At 34.8% G+C, this 13,458-nt stretch overlaps 1 protein-coding gene across 1 annotated transcript; it reads left to right on the top strand.

The window, feature by feature from the left end:
- Nucleotides 1-10,845, top strand: LOC137400501 (cytochrome P450 2M1-like). Its single transcript, XM_068086828.1, has 11 exons — nt 1-66; nt 1,066-1,264; nt 3,289-3,359; nt 3,812-4,012; nt 4,329-4,553; nt 5,231-5,372; nt 5,477-5,637; nt 9,220-9,308; nt 9,881-9,995; nt 10,409-10,554; nt 10,641-10,845. The coding sequence occupies exons 1-11, from the start codon at nt 1-3 to the stop codon at nt 10,843-10,845; spliced, it is 1,620 nt and encodes a 539-aa protein (XP_067942929.1).
- The last annotated feature ends 2,613 nt before the right edge of the window (nt 10,846-13,458 follow it).

Below are 13,458 nucleotides of genomic sequence, written 5' to 3'. Positions count from 1 at the left end.
ATGTCGCAAGTCTTGATAGCCGCTGCCGGGTTGTTACTAGTTTACCTTCTAGTAAAATGGCTAAAGGTATGTAGCCCTACGCAATAATTTGTTAAATTAAGCAATTTAGTATGTGCTAATGCTGCATTCATTTTGTTAGGGCAAAAAGCTTTGCTATTCTTGCCAAATTTAGAAAGTATACGGAAACACTTACTCGCGGTCCAAAATTTAATTGACACTCATCATAGTTTTTTTTATCAAGTAGTTACTAACGACTTTTGTTAATTCTCAATTTCAGAAATTAAAAACATAAATATTTTAAAGGATTATAAGGAGTTATGAAACCTAGGTTTGTGTGGTTTTCATAAAATTATTATACTTACCTATTACAAAGTAAGTGAACATGTAAAATTTCTTTTTCTGTCCAAAAAACTACAGTTACATACATCTATGAATGATGAAAAATAAATGCGCAAGCACTCTTTTTTTAAACTCATTATTGGTATTGTCGCAGTCAAATATATAGATATTTGACTGTGCAATATATCAGTGTTCTTACCTCACACTTATGCGATCGGCAAAAATTTGTGTGCAAATAAGACTTTCGCTTTAGCCTTTAAGCAGGGTAATACATTTGAGTCATGTAAACTGTACATGTAGCAATCACACGTAAAAGACTGACTATAGGTAGCTAAAAATGTTTCTTTTATAAAAAAAAAATGGCATGACTGAAGTCAAAACACAAACTTTATGTAAAGGAATATGTGTTAGAGGATTCATGAAGCAGGCTGATAGTTAAGAACTTACTCTTGCTGTTGTAAAACATCCATAGTTCACTTAAATATATTTCAAGTCAACTTTGGAGTCAAACATCACTTCATTAGTTTTAAGCCATAACATTACAGAGCTATTTTAACACTACTTTAGGATTCCTTTTGTAAAATATTGCTGTTTTTTAAACATTTAACTAAATTTAAATTTTACTCTAATGCTTGGGTGTAGATTTATGTACACAATTGCATGAGGATGAAGTGGTTCAGCCCGGAAAATGGTAATCAGCAATAAGATTGCATTTGATGGTTACAGGATCCTATTAGAAAGATACCAGGTCCGCCTGGTTTACCATTACTTGGCAACGTTCTGTCTATGGAGTTACTAAATCTCCACAACCAGTTTTATGAGATGGCAAGAAAATATGGTGCTGTTATGAAAGTGAAGATATTTTCAAAACCAGTTGTTATTCTCAATTCTCGAGAAGCCTGTTTGGAGGCCTTAACCAAAACAGGTGAGTGAGAGCTTTAGTATAGCAGAAACTTTTCAAGAGTGAAATTAATATGATTGTAGTTAGTACTGACAAACGTTTGACTTTTTGTAAGAAGAAAACAGATTTTTGAAGTTCACTTATGGAACAATGTTATTGGTAATTTATATATATAAATCTTAGTATTTTTATGTAATTTTTTGTGTGTTTACATGTTCAGTTATGACGATAAATTTAAAAAAATAAAAAATCTGTTTCGGACTAGATTTGAACTTCACGATCCTGCAGACAAAGCATTTACCCATTACACTACATTATCTGACTAGCTAAACTATGGAATAAACTGTGTACATACTTATTAAACCTACCATTTTTTATGGCTTCCCGCTTAACACTGCAGATAATGTTATGTATGAAGCCATACCAGAAGAAAGACATGTGCCATCCGTGAAGAAAAGTCCTTAAATTCACATGACCAGCAATACTACTTTAATCAGTATAGAAAGCTGTACCAGCACTGCAGCCACTACAGTATGAGTTGCACATAAATAAACAAACACCTTTATTTGAAAGTTGGAATTGCAAATGTAGCATACTTTTAAAATTGATTACCGACAACTTTTCTGTGCAAAAGACCTTTTATTACCCGTGCAACGCCAGACATTCCATCAAGTTTTTGCTATAATAAGAGGATTGACTGCGTCGGAAGCCAAGCTTAGAGGTTAGGAAAAACAATGCTTTTAACAGCATTCAAACACATGACTTTCGGCTTGGTAAACACTTCATCACCCACTCCGATCAACTGTCTTGCAGTATTACAGAATAATTGTGCTGTTAGTTCTTACACCAGATGATCTCTCATGTTTCACCAGACTGCCAGAGTAAATCCACCAAAAAGTAACTTTATTATTATTCACTAGCAGAGTGATCTACACAGAGTTGAAGTTAATGAAAAATTCTAAATAGATCTCTTTTCTTTTACTCAATATAATGTCTATATTCCCACTAACATCTATAAGTCCTACTTTGTCATTGTGTGTGTCTGTTACTCCACATAAAAACTATGCATTTCCACACATTTTTTGGCCAATTTGGTCCAGACTTGACATCCATAGGCTCAGTGTCTTCTGCCAGGTCACTAAAATATTTGGTTTAAAAACTCCACCTGGTTCTCAAGAACCAGCCTCTTAAGCAGCCACCTACAGACTTTCTGATTAAAAATGAATGAGATCTCAGTATCTCCAGACTTACTGGTAATAGACTAATACTTTTAGCTACTGCTTTGTTGAATCTCTTATGTGTAAATTTTGATCCAAACTGTTGAAAAGTTCTCCTATATTTACTTGTGTATCTTTGTGTATTTAGAATTAAGAGTTTGTCGTTTTTTGTTTGTCCAGCTTATAGCAACTGGTTAAAATATGTTTTGACCTTGCAGTCAAGCGCGCCGAGAGGAATCATGATGTATAATGATTATATGCACAAATATTTTGGAGCATAGAAAAGTGACTGCATAGTTCAGTATCTTCACATTCATTTATGCAGATGTATAGGTTCAACTCCTGCGAGGTGCAATCTTTTTTCTTAATGATCTTAGCTAGCTTTGGACAGACACGACTCTTATTATTATAGTAAAGATTTAGACTAGCTTAAGTTACTAGCTTAAGTTACTCAAATTCATTGGGTAAGGAAACTTAGCCAATGGCAACTGCATTACCTGACAATGTTTATAAGCTGTTTGAGATCTTGAGCGGATGAGTAGCATAAGAGCTGAGAAATGTTTTTCAATATTCTGTTTTAGCTATGCCTCGAGTTTTCGAATATTTGAATGAGGTATTGGCCAGACACCCACAGAAATAAACAAGCACCTTTATTTAAAAGTTAGAATTGTAGCTGTTGTTTACATTGATTAAAGAATAAATTTTTGTGCAACTTTTTTTTTATTACCCGTGCAACACCGGGCATTCAACCTAGTTTGATTATATTTAAAGCTTGTTTCAGAACTACCGGTTGCTGATGATGAAATATAAAACAAACATCATTTTTGATAGGCACCGATTTCCAAGGTCGGCCACATCTGCCAAGGATGTTGATGATAACAGCCAAAGATCCGGCAAGCATGGTAAGATATGAAACCATTTTTCACACACTTTAATCTAGCATTTTTCTAAACCACTGCCCTAATATGCGGTAATGTTTTTAAGCATAATAATTTCAAATTATTGGGTATAGCATTTCAGATGACCTTGTGACTAAACCCAGACTAGTATGGCATGTCATGTGACTTTACGATTAAAAAAACCCAAGTATGACCTTGTCCATCAGTGGAAACAATGGAGGTTAGATATTAGTGAGAGTTTGTAGCACCTGATTCACCAAGCAGACAATTGTACAGTGCTACAGGCATAAACAAAATAGACTGTACGCAATTATTTTCATGAAAAACTTTAAATTCCAAATGTTTTTGTATATATATTACTTTTCTAACATAATTGGCTTACAGATTTAAATGTAAAATATTTTTTAACATAAAAATGGTTGTAAAAACCTGTAGGCTACACTTTATTTTACCAGACTCTGTGTGAGCAGCAAGTGAAGCTGCGACGATTGTTTACTAAGGCTATGAGTGCCTTTGGACCAGGTATCAGACACCTCGAAGACATCATGCAAGAAACTATTCTTGATATGATTGAAGATATTGATCGTAATGACGGTGAAGCCATAGACACGGAAAGGTTGTGTGTCGGCTATGTTTGCTGCATTATAGCATCCATGGTAAGTCGGAAGTAAAGCAAAATATACAAAACACAAGCTCTGCATGATTATGCGAACACACATGTATGTAGTTTGATAGTAGCTATTTACTAACATAAGTTTTTGACCCATAACCCAAATAGGGAGTTAAATACTAAATTCTGTACTACCAAGTTGGTAAACAATGTTTTTCTTCATTCTAATAATTTTCAGTATTATTGTTGTTTTCCTATACTAACATAACACATTATTAAGAAGTGCATATTTTCAAAATCTGAACAAGAATATCTTATCAACATTTGTTTTGCTGCATCTTAAAATATAAAGTCATTTGCAGGTCTTTGGAGAGAAGCATTCATACGACGATGATGTCTGCCAAGAGATTAGCAAAATGAATACCCTAGCGATTAAAGCCTCAGATCCACTTTCGAGCGGCGCTGTTTTTGACATTTTTCCGTTTTTGTTAAGATTCAGGTTTCTATTTCCTGAGTTCTGCCATGATGTTGACGCAGCACAGTCGCTTGTTGATGAACTTGTAAAGGTTAAAGTGCAGCAAGCAAAGGTAAACAGTCTAAATGCTGCCAAATATCTTTTATTTTATGAGTTTCAAATTCTCAGCCAAATTAAAATATTAAATCAGCATTTAAAAAATTTAAACTGGTTTTTGATAAGCTGATCAAGATTATGCTATTACTACAAATTCTGCTCATTTTAAATAAAAAAAAGATGAATAAATTAGAAATTGTTTATTTATATTTTCTTTTATTTGAGTTACTTTAACTATTTTACTCATTCATGAAACTTGCACACCCAACGGAGAGTTAACACATTTGATACTAAAATGTAACATGTTATATATTTAAATTCAAAATTATTTGCATGGATGAGCAAGTAATTTCAAATTATTTACTGGTCTTAAACTGTAGTTAAATGTTTAAAGCTAAAGCTAAATGTTTAAAGTTAAAAAAACTTTGTTTTTTTTTATAAAATAAGGAGACAAGAAGATCCATTTTGTTTTAAGTAGAAGTAAAGTATAAGCTATTAAAGACAGCAAAGTAAATGTTGGCTATGAGTGTTTACAGTTGAATTTCTGAAAAATGGCTATTTTGACACATACATAACACTAGAAAAATTTCAAGAGGTCGTTGTAGAATTTTATTTTAATAAGAGCGAAAATGTTTTTCGTACTTTTCTAAACAAAGATAAAATGTTAGTTTCTAAAAATTTTATTTCCTGAAGGAATCATTTGATGCGCAGCAGAAACGAGGCTGCCTGGACTACTTCATAGAAGTACAGCAGAAACAGGAAGTTGACAAAGATGGCAGACCGTTGTTGGATGATGAAGAAATGAAAGGAATGGTTTTTGCCTTTATTGCTGCAGGTAAAGTAATTATCTACAACAGCGCTGCCATAATTATAGGTTGTCATTGAAAAGAGCAATAATCAAAAAGATGAGCAGTGATAATGATTTTTATGTAATGCTAGGTTTAGAGACGAGCAGGCGAAGTTTAGCACAGATATTTCTAGACCTCCTTCGTGACCCAGTATTGCAGAAAGCACTGCAAGCGGAGATTGACAGCCAGTTTGAAACAACACACTTCATCACACTCAAAGATAAGTACGTGGTCATGCAGACTTACCAAAGGGTTTGTTGTATTATCTGAATATATTTCATACTTTCAATGTTCACACCTTGCTTACATAAGTACCTGATTTATTAGTCTCTGAGAGCTATGTGCTGTTATTAATCTAAAGCTATTTTACTTGTCAAACACACAAATAATAACCAAGAAGTATTAAAAATGGACTTACACAAAACCTTAGTAGATGTTATCAGGAAGTATTGGTGCTTGTCTTTTATTTGCGAATGTCTTTGATGTTTGAGGTGGTCTAACTGCCAGGATATTTCGAAACACAAATCGAAAAAACTTGATTAAGGTTGAAATGTTCAGAAATTATGCTCTTCTATGTTTAAGTTGCATTGTTAAGCGTCTCTATTCTGTTGGTCTCTTTACAACTACAGACGTCATAATTGCATTTTCACTTGATCTTAGTGTTTTACCCTCGATAAGATTTTGTTAATTTTATTGTTGAAACATTCTGGTAATCAGATCACCTCAAACATAAAAATCAATTGCAAATGATACAAAAATACCGATACTTTTTGATGAGATCTATCAAAACGCTGTGTACTAAAATTTTAGCAGATTTAATAAAATTTTGTGCAATACTAAAATTACTAAACAGTTCATTTTTAATACCTGTTACACTTACATACAATTACCTCATACCTAATATAAGTTTTCATGCATGATTTGAAATCACAAGAAGTTTGTAAAAGCTTTTTGGTTTTTTCTACCAGACTTTTACAAACAGCAGTTTAAAACTTATAATCCTGCTTGAAACCTTCACTGATAAATAACATCAGTGTTGATTATAGTGCTTCATAAAATATTAGTTTGTGTAGGACTTGAACTCATGATATTCAGCATGGTACACCAACACTTTACCAACTGTGCTATTCAGCCATCGAGTAATCTTGATCACAATAAAAGTAGGGTTCAGTAACATCAAAACTTTTTGCAATAAGGAAGAGTTATAATAGCAGAGCTTCACGCATTACCTACAGCTTATTTGATGTGAAAAATCAGGCCCACTCCAGGTAATGCTGCGCACTATTGGCAAGCTTAGAACTTTTGTGTTGCGTATGAATGCCGTATAAATGTTTAAAATACGCCTTTATTTGTATTATGACGATTACTTGCAATTAATATGTTAATGCATTGTTGTTATGAAATCTGTGTAGCAACTTGTATTAAAAATATAATAAATCCGGAGCAATGCTTGCCTAACTTCTAGCAGTCTGTAAAACTTTTTGCCAATTATTTAAGAATGCTGTTGAACAATTAATTATTAAACAATAATTATATTAATTCAAGAAAAAGGTAGCAATTGCTATTAGTGAAAGGAACAATTGTAGTAGCTCCCTGTATACATAAACCAATTGGTGTTTTTTTGCAAAAACTTGCTAATTGTGCTTTTTCAAAAGATTACTGGCGAGTTGCAAAAGATAAAGTAAAGGACTCCGAATAAAAATGAAATGGTTGCTTGAAATAGATTTAGAAACTGCAATGATATACAGCCCCCAAGTATAGGCGACGGCTATCACATAGGCAGGGTTTAATGATCATTCTCTGTTAGAATTGTGCAATCCTGGGTTTCGGAGCTAACACAATTCTCGCGAGGCGGTCGCGTTGCCTTGTTAGGTTTTGGAAAACACGACTCGCTGTTATTGTTTCATTAGCTCATTAAGTCGGTGGCCCCCGCGGTTCACAATAGCAAACCTTGAATTTCTACAATGTGGGGGTAATACCTAACCAAAATAATGGATCCATGCAAAATAAAACACTTAAAATTACCTACTTTCACTAATTTTAAAATTGGTAAAGGTTGTAGTATATGCTTAAAGTTAAATATAATTTACCCAAAATTATCCGAACAACGGATTTTTTTCCTAGTTTTGAATTAATATTTTGCCACCCATAATATAAAATGACAAAGTCTTTTATCGTTGTCACATTTTTTACCTGGCCAATAAGATAGGACAGCAGGCAAAGCTATGCAGTGTGGTTTTCATACTCAAAATCTAAATATAAAACCGAATTTGGGCTGTTTTACAATTGTGACTGTTAATATCACGAATGCTTGTGAATGGCAACTGGCTGATCATAGCGGTGACAATATCGGGATACTATATTTATTTGACAACAAAATGAATTCAACAGATCAGTAAAATAACCACTATAGTTCATAATATTTGTAAATTTACAAAGGGCTTTATTCAGCATATTTGTTTGTTCAGGTGCAGTGTTCGGGTTCATCCCAACAGAGCTCGATCATTAAGCCCCGCCCAAATTATAGCGTTCAGCTATCTTTAGGGGGCTGTATATCATTAGAAACAGCATTTAACTAGAACATGAAGTATAAATAAGACAGCTAATAGTCATTCGCTTGATAACGTTTAGCTAGTTGGAGATTTAAACTATTAATTTAGTAATATTGAAATCGTTTAATGAAACTCAATATTAACCATCAAATATTTTGTCTGAGTATTAATAATATTAGGTGCAATGATGCTTCAATACGGACTTGTTATATAATTAGCTAACTTATTAGGTTCCAAACAGACCTAATACAGCAGAAGCAGCACATCGTTGACCTTAGACCAACTTCAACATTCTACTTATTATTATGCTTTTGAAATTATCTTCTCCCTTTTTAAGGTCTAATGTAGGTACATATATGGTATAACAGCTAAAAGCAAACAAAAGCAAAATTATTTTAGTTTAAGCACACGTCATGACACCTTTTTTGCAACAGAATCAGCTTTTTGACAAATATAAAAATAGATAAGCTGATTGTCACCAAACTCTGAGCTACACTATGTTCATCGAACTGGCCAGCTTAACAATAGATGCGCTAAAGTGTCTCCTATTCCTTACTTGTTTGTGCTCATGCTAGCTTATTTACGCTTGTTCTGGCCTAATGACTTTGGTAATGACTCATGTGCTTGCGTCAGACTTAACTTATACCAGAGCTTTATTGATAATTCGCTTGAACCACATAAATCGGCTTTTAGGTAGAGGGCAATACACTCGTAATGATTATACCGTACACATTGTAAGGGAAACTGCCGATTCCCGTTACTCCAACAAGAATAAATAACTGTTTTTTTTGGCTAAAGCTTTTAAAATCTTGAAATGAAGAATCTGCATTGCATAAGATTCGATCTCAGGACCCCTCGTTCACCAAGCAAATATCTTACCAATTAAGTTATGCGAGGTTGATAGATTTATTGGGAAATATATGTGGCAATTTGTGTTAAAGTATACAGAGTGCAGCTCTGCGTATGCCATAGCGTCATTTTATGTTTGTTCTCATGGCTCTTGTTAGTAAGAGCTGTAGATAACTAGCTTACTCAAATTAGTCATTGGCAATGTGCCAGGCTAATGGCAAGTGGCAGGCAACTACATTATCTCTCACTGCTTATAAGCTGGTTTTTAATACCCGCCAACGCTGAAAAGTGCACTAGTGAGAATATATATTTTTGCTATAGGGTATATATATACACAGGGGCATGAAGTCAATGTGTGCGCGTACAAATAACAGCATGCAGAGAGACTGTCGCTATCTCTGCCTTGCCTTCATCAGGCTCCTTATATCGCCAGCTGGCGCAGCAGACACTACCCTCTTCTGTGGTCTTGCCTAACCGATCCTTTGTTCGCCAGCTTTGTCTGCCGAGCTGTCTAGTCATGCCGTAAGGTTGACTGGGCAACCGGCTCTGATCTGCCATTACAATATCTCAAGCTTGTATACAGTATGCACACACTACTCTTACTTACGTGAATAAAATTTTAGTGAGCAAGGATACAGACAGAACTACTCTGATATTAGTTGCTGTTACGACCTTAAGCTGGGTGTTACTAGAATAATAGTCATCTCTGGCTACCAGGGGTTTCTCAAACTTTCACATTGCCACATCGACATTTTTGTTAAACTTTTATATTTGATAGCTAAACAGCAACTGACTAACTAATTAGATGAGACAAATGAGTAAAAGCATAATTACATAGTAATTACATAATAATTACATAATGATTGCATAATAAGTGAGGGGTAAATATGAACAAGGAGTTTGAATGACTACAGTATATACAAAAACAAACCGTGGTCAATGTCAACAACTAGTACATATTCAACAGTTTTTTGACACTGTTTTTATGTCAGTTTCTGCATCAATTTAGGTCACTTCTGAAAACTAGAACATTTAATAAGCTATTGTTAGAAAGCAAAGTTTGAGTGACATGTCATAGTTGATAATATTTTTAGAGATAAGTTGCCACAGCTAGAAGCATACATGTTGGAGCACTTCAGATATCTTACACAGGCGCCATTTTTATTTCCTCATATGACCATCAGAGAGACTCAAGTGGCAGGCTTTAAGGTAAGCAAGATAGTTCTCTCTGCTTGATTACTACACAACCATTGTGTCTGCACACAATTTTGTGACTTTGGAGATATTTTTAAATACAACAGCTTGTTTTTTAAAAAAACTTTGTGTAATTAGTTGGCTCATACATATAAAGATATGAAAGAATTTTTTTAAATTTTGTACACGCTTAAGAAATATTGTGATAAACGTCACTCCTTTTACTATTGCTTAAATGACATATTTTTCACGAGCTAGGTTGCTGTATTCCTGTGAGGCAACTATGCAGTATCGAGTTCTTTTTCAGTGTGCATGGTGACAGCTACTCTCTAAGTAAAGAGGAAGTTTTCTGTTGGCAGGTTTATGAAGCCTTTCAGCCATACCCCTTGAGTTTCTCTTAAACAAACTGTTTATCTGTTGTCTTACAGATTCCAGCCAATACTACCGTGCTCATAAACTCATACTATGCCGCTCACAATCCAGATGTCTATGATGACCCATTTACAGTTCAACCTAAAAGATTTCTGGATAAGAATGGCCAACTTGTGGATAGAGAGCATCCGCTGCGACAGAAGTGAGTGAGCGACAATGTAGCATAAGATGAATGATGTTTTGTGTTATTGCTGCAACAAGGATATATTTGATACCATGTATTTTTAGTTTCTTTGGATTTGGAGCCGGAAGAAGAGCTTGTCCTGGTGAACACCTCGCTAGATCTAGAATATTCCTTTTCTTAGCCAACATTCTACAAAAATATGATTTGGAGCTGCAAGATGAGCTGCCTGAAGATGACGTGAGAAAGTACCCACTTTCTATTTTGCTAACTCCGCCTTCTGTGAAGGTCCGATTCATCCGTCGCTGCTGATTGCACTGAAGAACATTATTTCAATTTGAAGTGCTTGCCTGATTATCAACAACTCTGAACCTGTTATGTTCAATTGGAGATGTAATACTCAATCATCCGTTGAAAAAATTAACAAAGCTGATTACTTTTGAAAAACTCACAGAGATATTGTAATGTGAACGTGCGTATAGGATGGTGACAACCCGCTCTGCAAAAAAATTTAATATTTCAGCTCAACCTTCTCATTTCTAACTACTTTTATTGACTTGAAAGGTTTGCTTTATTACCTATTAAATAGTTTGTTTTTGTGTTTAAATGCTCAGCAACACCAAACACTAAAACTTGCTTCACTTTGAAAAGCGGTTTTAGTGCTTTAAAGTCGTTTAGCTCTTTAAAGAATTAAATAAATTTTATTTTAGAAATTACTTAAATGTAAAGTTGAGATTTTTTGGAAATTTCTTAATTCAGATAAACTATTACATTTTCAAGTTGCATTAAAACAACAATGGCTAGCAGATGAGTGACCTAAGTCTTGACCTACATTTACAATGCTGTTCATTATTCTTCTAGGTCAATAAGTAGTGTCAGACAAAGTGTCATTGCTGTTTTATAAGATTGTGACATTTGTTCCTATTGACATATATTCGCTATATGTGTTTGCTACTATTTCTTATCTTGACTTCCTCATACTTTTATAGTACCAATTTACAAATTCTCTCAATGTACAAGTACTTTCAATGTACAGTACTACAATTGCTCTCAATGCACTACAAGTGCTCTCAATGCACTACAAGTACTCTCAATGTACTACAAGTGCTCTCAATGTACTACAAGTGCTCTCAATGTACTACAAGTGCTTTCAATGTACAACAAGGGCTCTCAATGTACTACAAGTGCTCTAAATGAACTAAAAGTGCTCTCAATGCATTACAGGCGCTGCCAATGTACTACAAGTGCTCTCGATGTGCTACAAGAACTCTCAATGCAACGCAAGTGCTCACAATGTACTACTACAAGTGCTCTCAATGTACTACAAGTGCTCTCAATATACTAAAAGTGCTCTAAATGAACTAAAAGTGCTCTCAATGCATTACAAGTGCTGCCAATGTACTACAAGTGCTCTCAATGTACTACAAGAACTCACAATGTACTGCAAATGCTCTCAATGTACTACAAGTGCTCTCAATGTACTACATGTGCTCTCAATGTACTGCAATTGCTCTCAATGTACTACAAGTGCTCTCAATGCACTACAAGTGCTCTCAATGTGCTACAAGGGCTTTCAATGTACTACAAGTGCTCTAAATGAACTAAAGGTGCTCTCAATGCATTACAAGGGCTGCCAATGTACTACAAGTGCTCTCAATGTACTACAAGAACTCACAATGCAATGCAAGGGCTCACAATGTACTACTACAAGTGCTCTCGATGCACTACAAATGCTCTCAATGTACTACAAGAGCTCTCAGTGTACTACAAGTGCTCTAAATGAACTAAAGGTGCTCTCAATGCATTACAAGCGCTGCCAATGTACTACAAGTGCTCTCAATGTACTACAAGAGCTCTCAATGCAATGCAAGTGCGCACAATGTACTACTACAAGTGCTTTCAATGCACTACTACAAGTGCTCTCAATGTACTACAAATAATCTCAATGCACTACAAGTCCTCTCAATGTAGTACAAGTACTCTCAATGCACTAAAAGTGCCCTCAATTTACTACAAGTACTCTCAATGTACTACAAGTGCTCTCAATGCACTACAAGTACTCTCAATGTACTACAAGGGCTCTCAATGAACTACAAGTGCTTTCAGTGCACTTAAAGTGCTCTCAATAGACTAAAAATGTTACAATTGGTCTCAATTCACTACAGATTCTCTCAATGTGCTACAAATTCTCTCAATGTGCTATTATAAGTGCTCTCAATATACTACCAAGTGCTGTCAATGTACTACCAAGTGGTGCTGTCAATGTACAATATTTTGGCATCAAAAATATTGATAAATTAATTATGCATGGCTTATGCATGCACTATTTGTTGAAACTGCCATGCTACGATGTGATCACAGAATGATGAAGACAAAAGCCAATACTAACCATAACTTGGCAGCCAAAAGGGTGAAAGTCTCAGAGTCCCTTCTATTGTTGTCGCTAATACCAAACTTTGCAATCACACTGTAATTACCTAAGCTAGGCTTGAATTTTTCATCAAACTTCACCTCACTGAAGCCGAGGCTTAAGTTTCAGATGCAATCGGCCTAAGTACCAATTATTCAGTGCAGCCTAGAACAACAAAAATTCATGAAGCTGCTAAGAAGTTGTCTTCACTTTTTAGAATAGTGGCACTAGCAGTAGATGGTTGCCTTGGTGGTCTGTTTGATAAATAACTAAATTCTGCCTCCGAACTGGAAAGTATAGAGCAAGAATACAATAAAACTACTGCAAACCTAGTTTGAACATTTTTGTAAACATCTGACTACAGTATAGCACCAGCTTATGTCATATTTAAAAACGTTGCGTAATATTCTATAGAATGCCAGTCATGGCTAATATTATTTATGCGCGTGTAGTTGGATTATTTCGTAATGCAACCTTGTTTGTGCAGCCATCTTCGTAATCCATATTCCAGTCTT

This window comes from Watersipora subatra, chromosome 7, assembly GCF_963576615.1.
Source record: "Watersipora subatra chromosome 7, tzWatSuba1.1, whole genome shotgun sequence".
Taxonomy (NCBI): Eukaryota; Metazoa; Bryozoa; class Gymnolaemata; order Cheilostomatida; family Watersiporidae; genus Watersipora; species Watersipora subatra.
The sequence above is the reverse complement of the archived record's forward strand: the minus strand, read 5'-3'. Positions and strand labels throughout refer to the sequence as shown.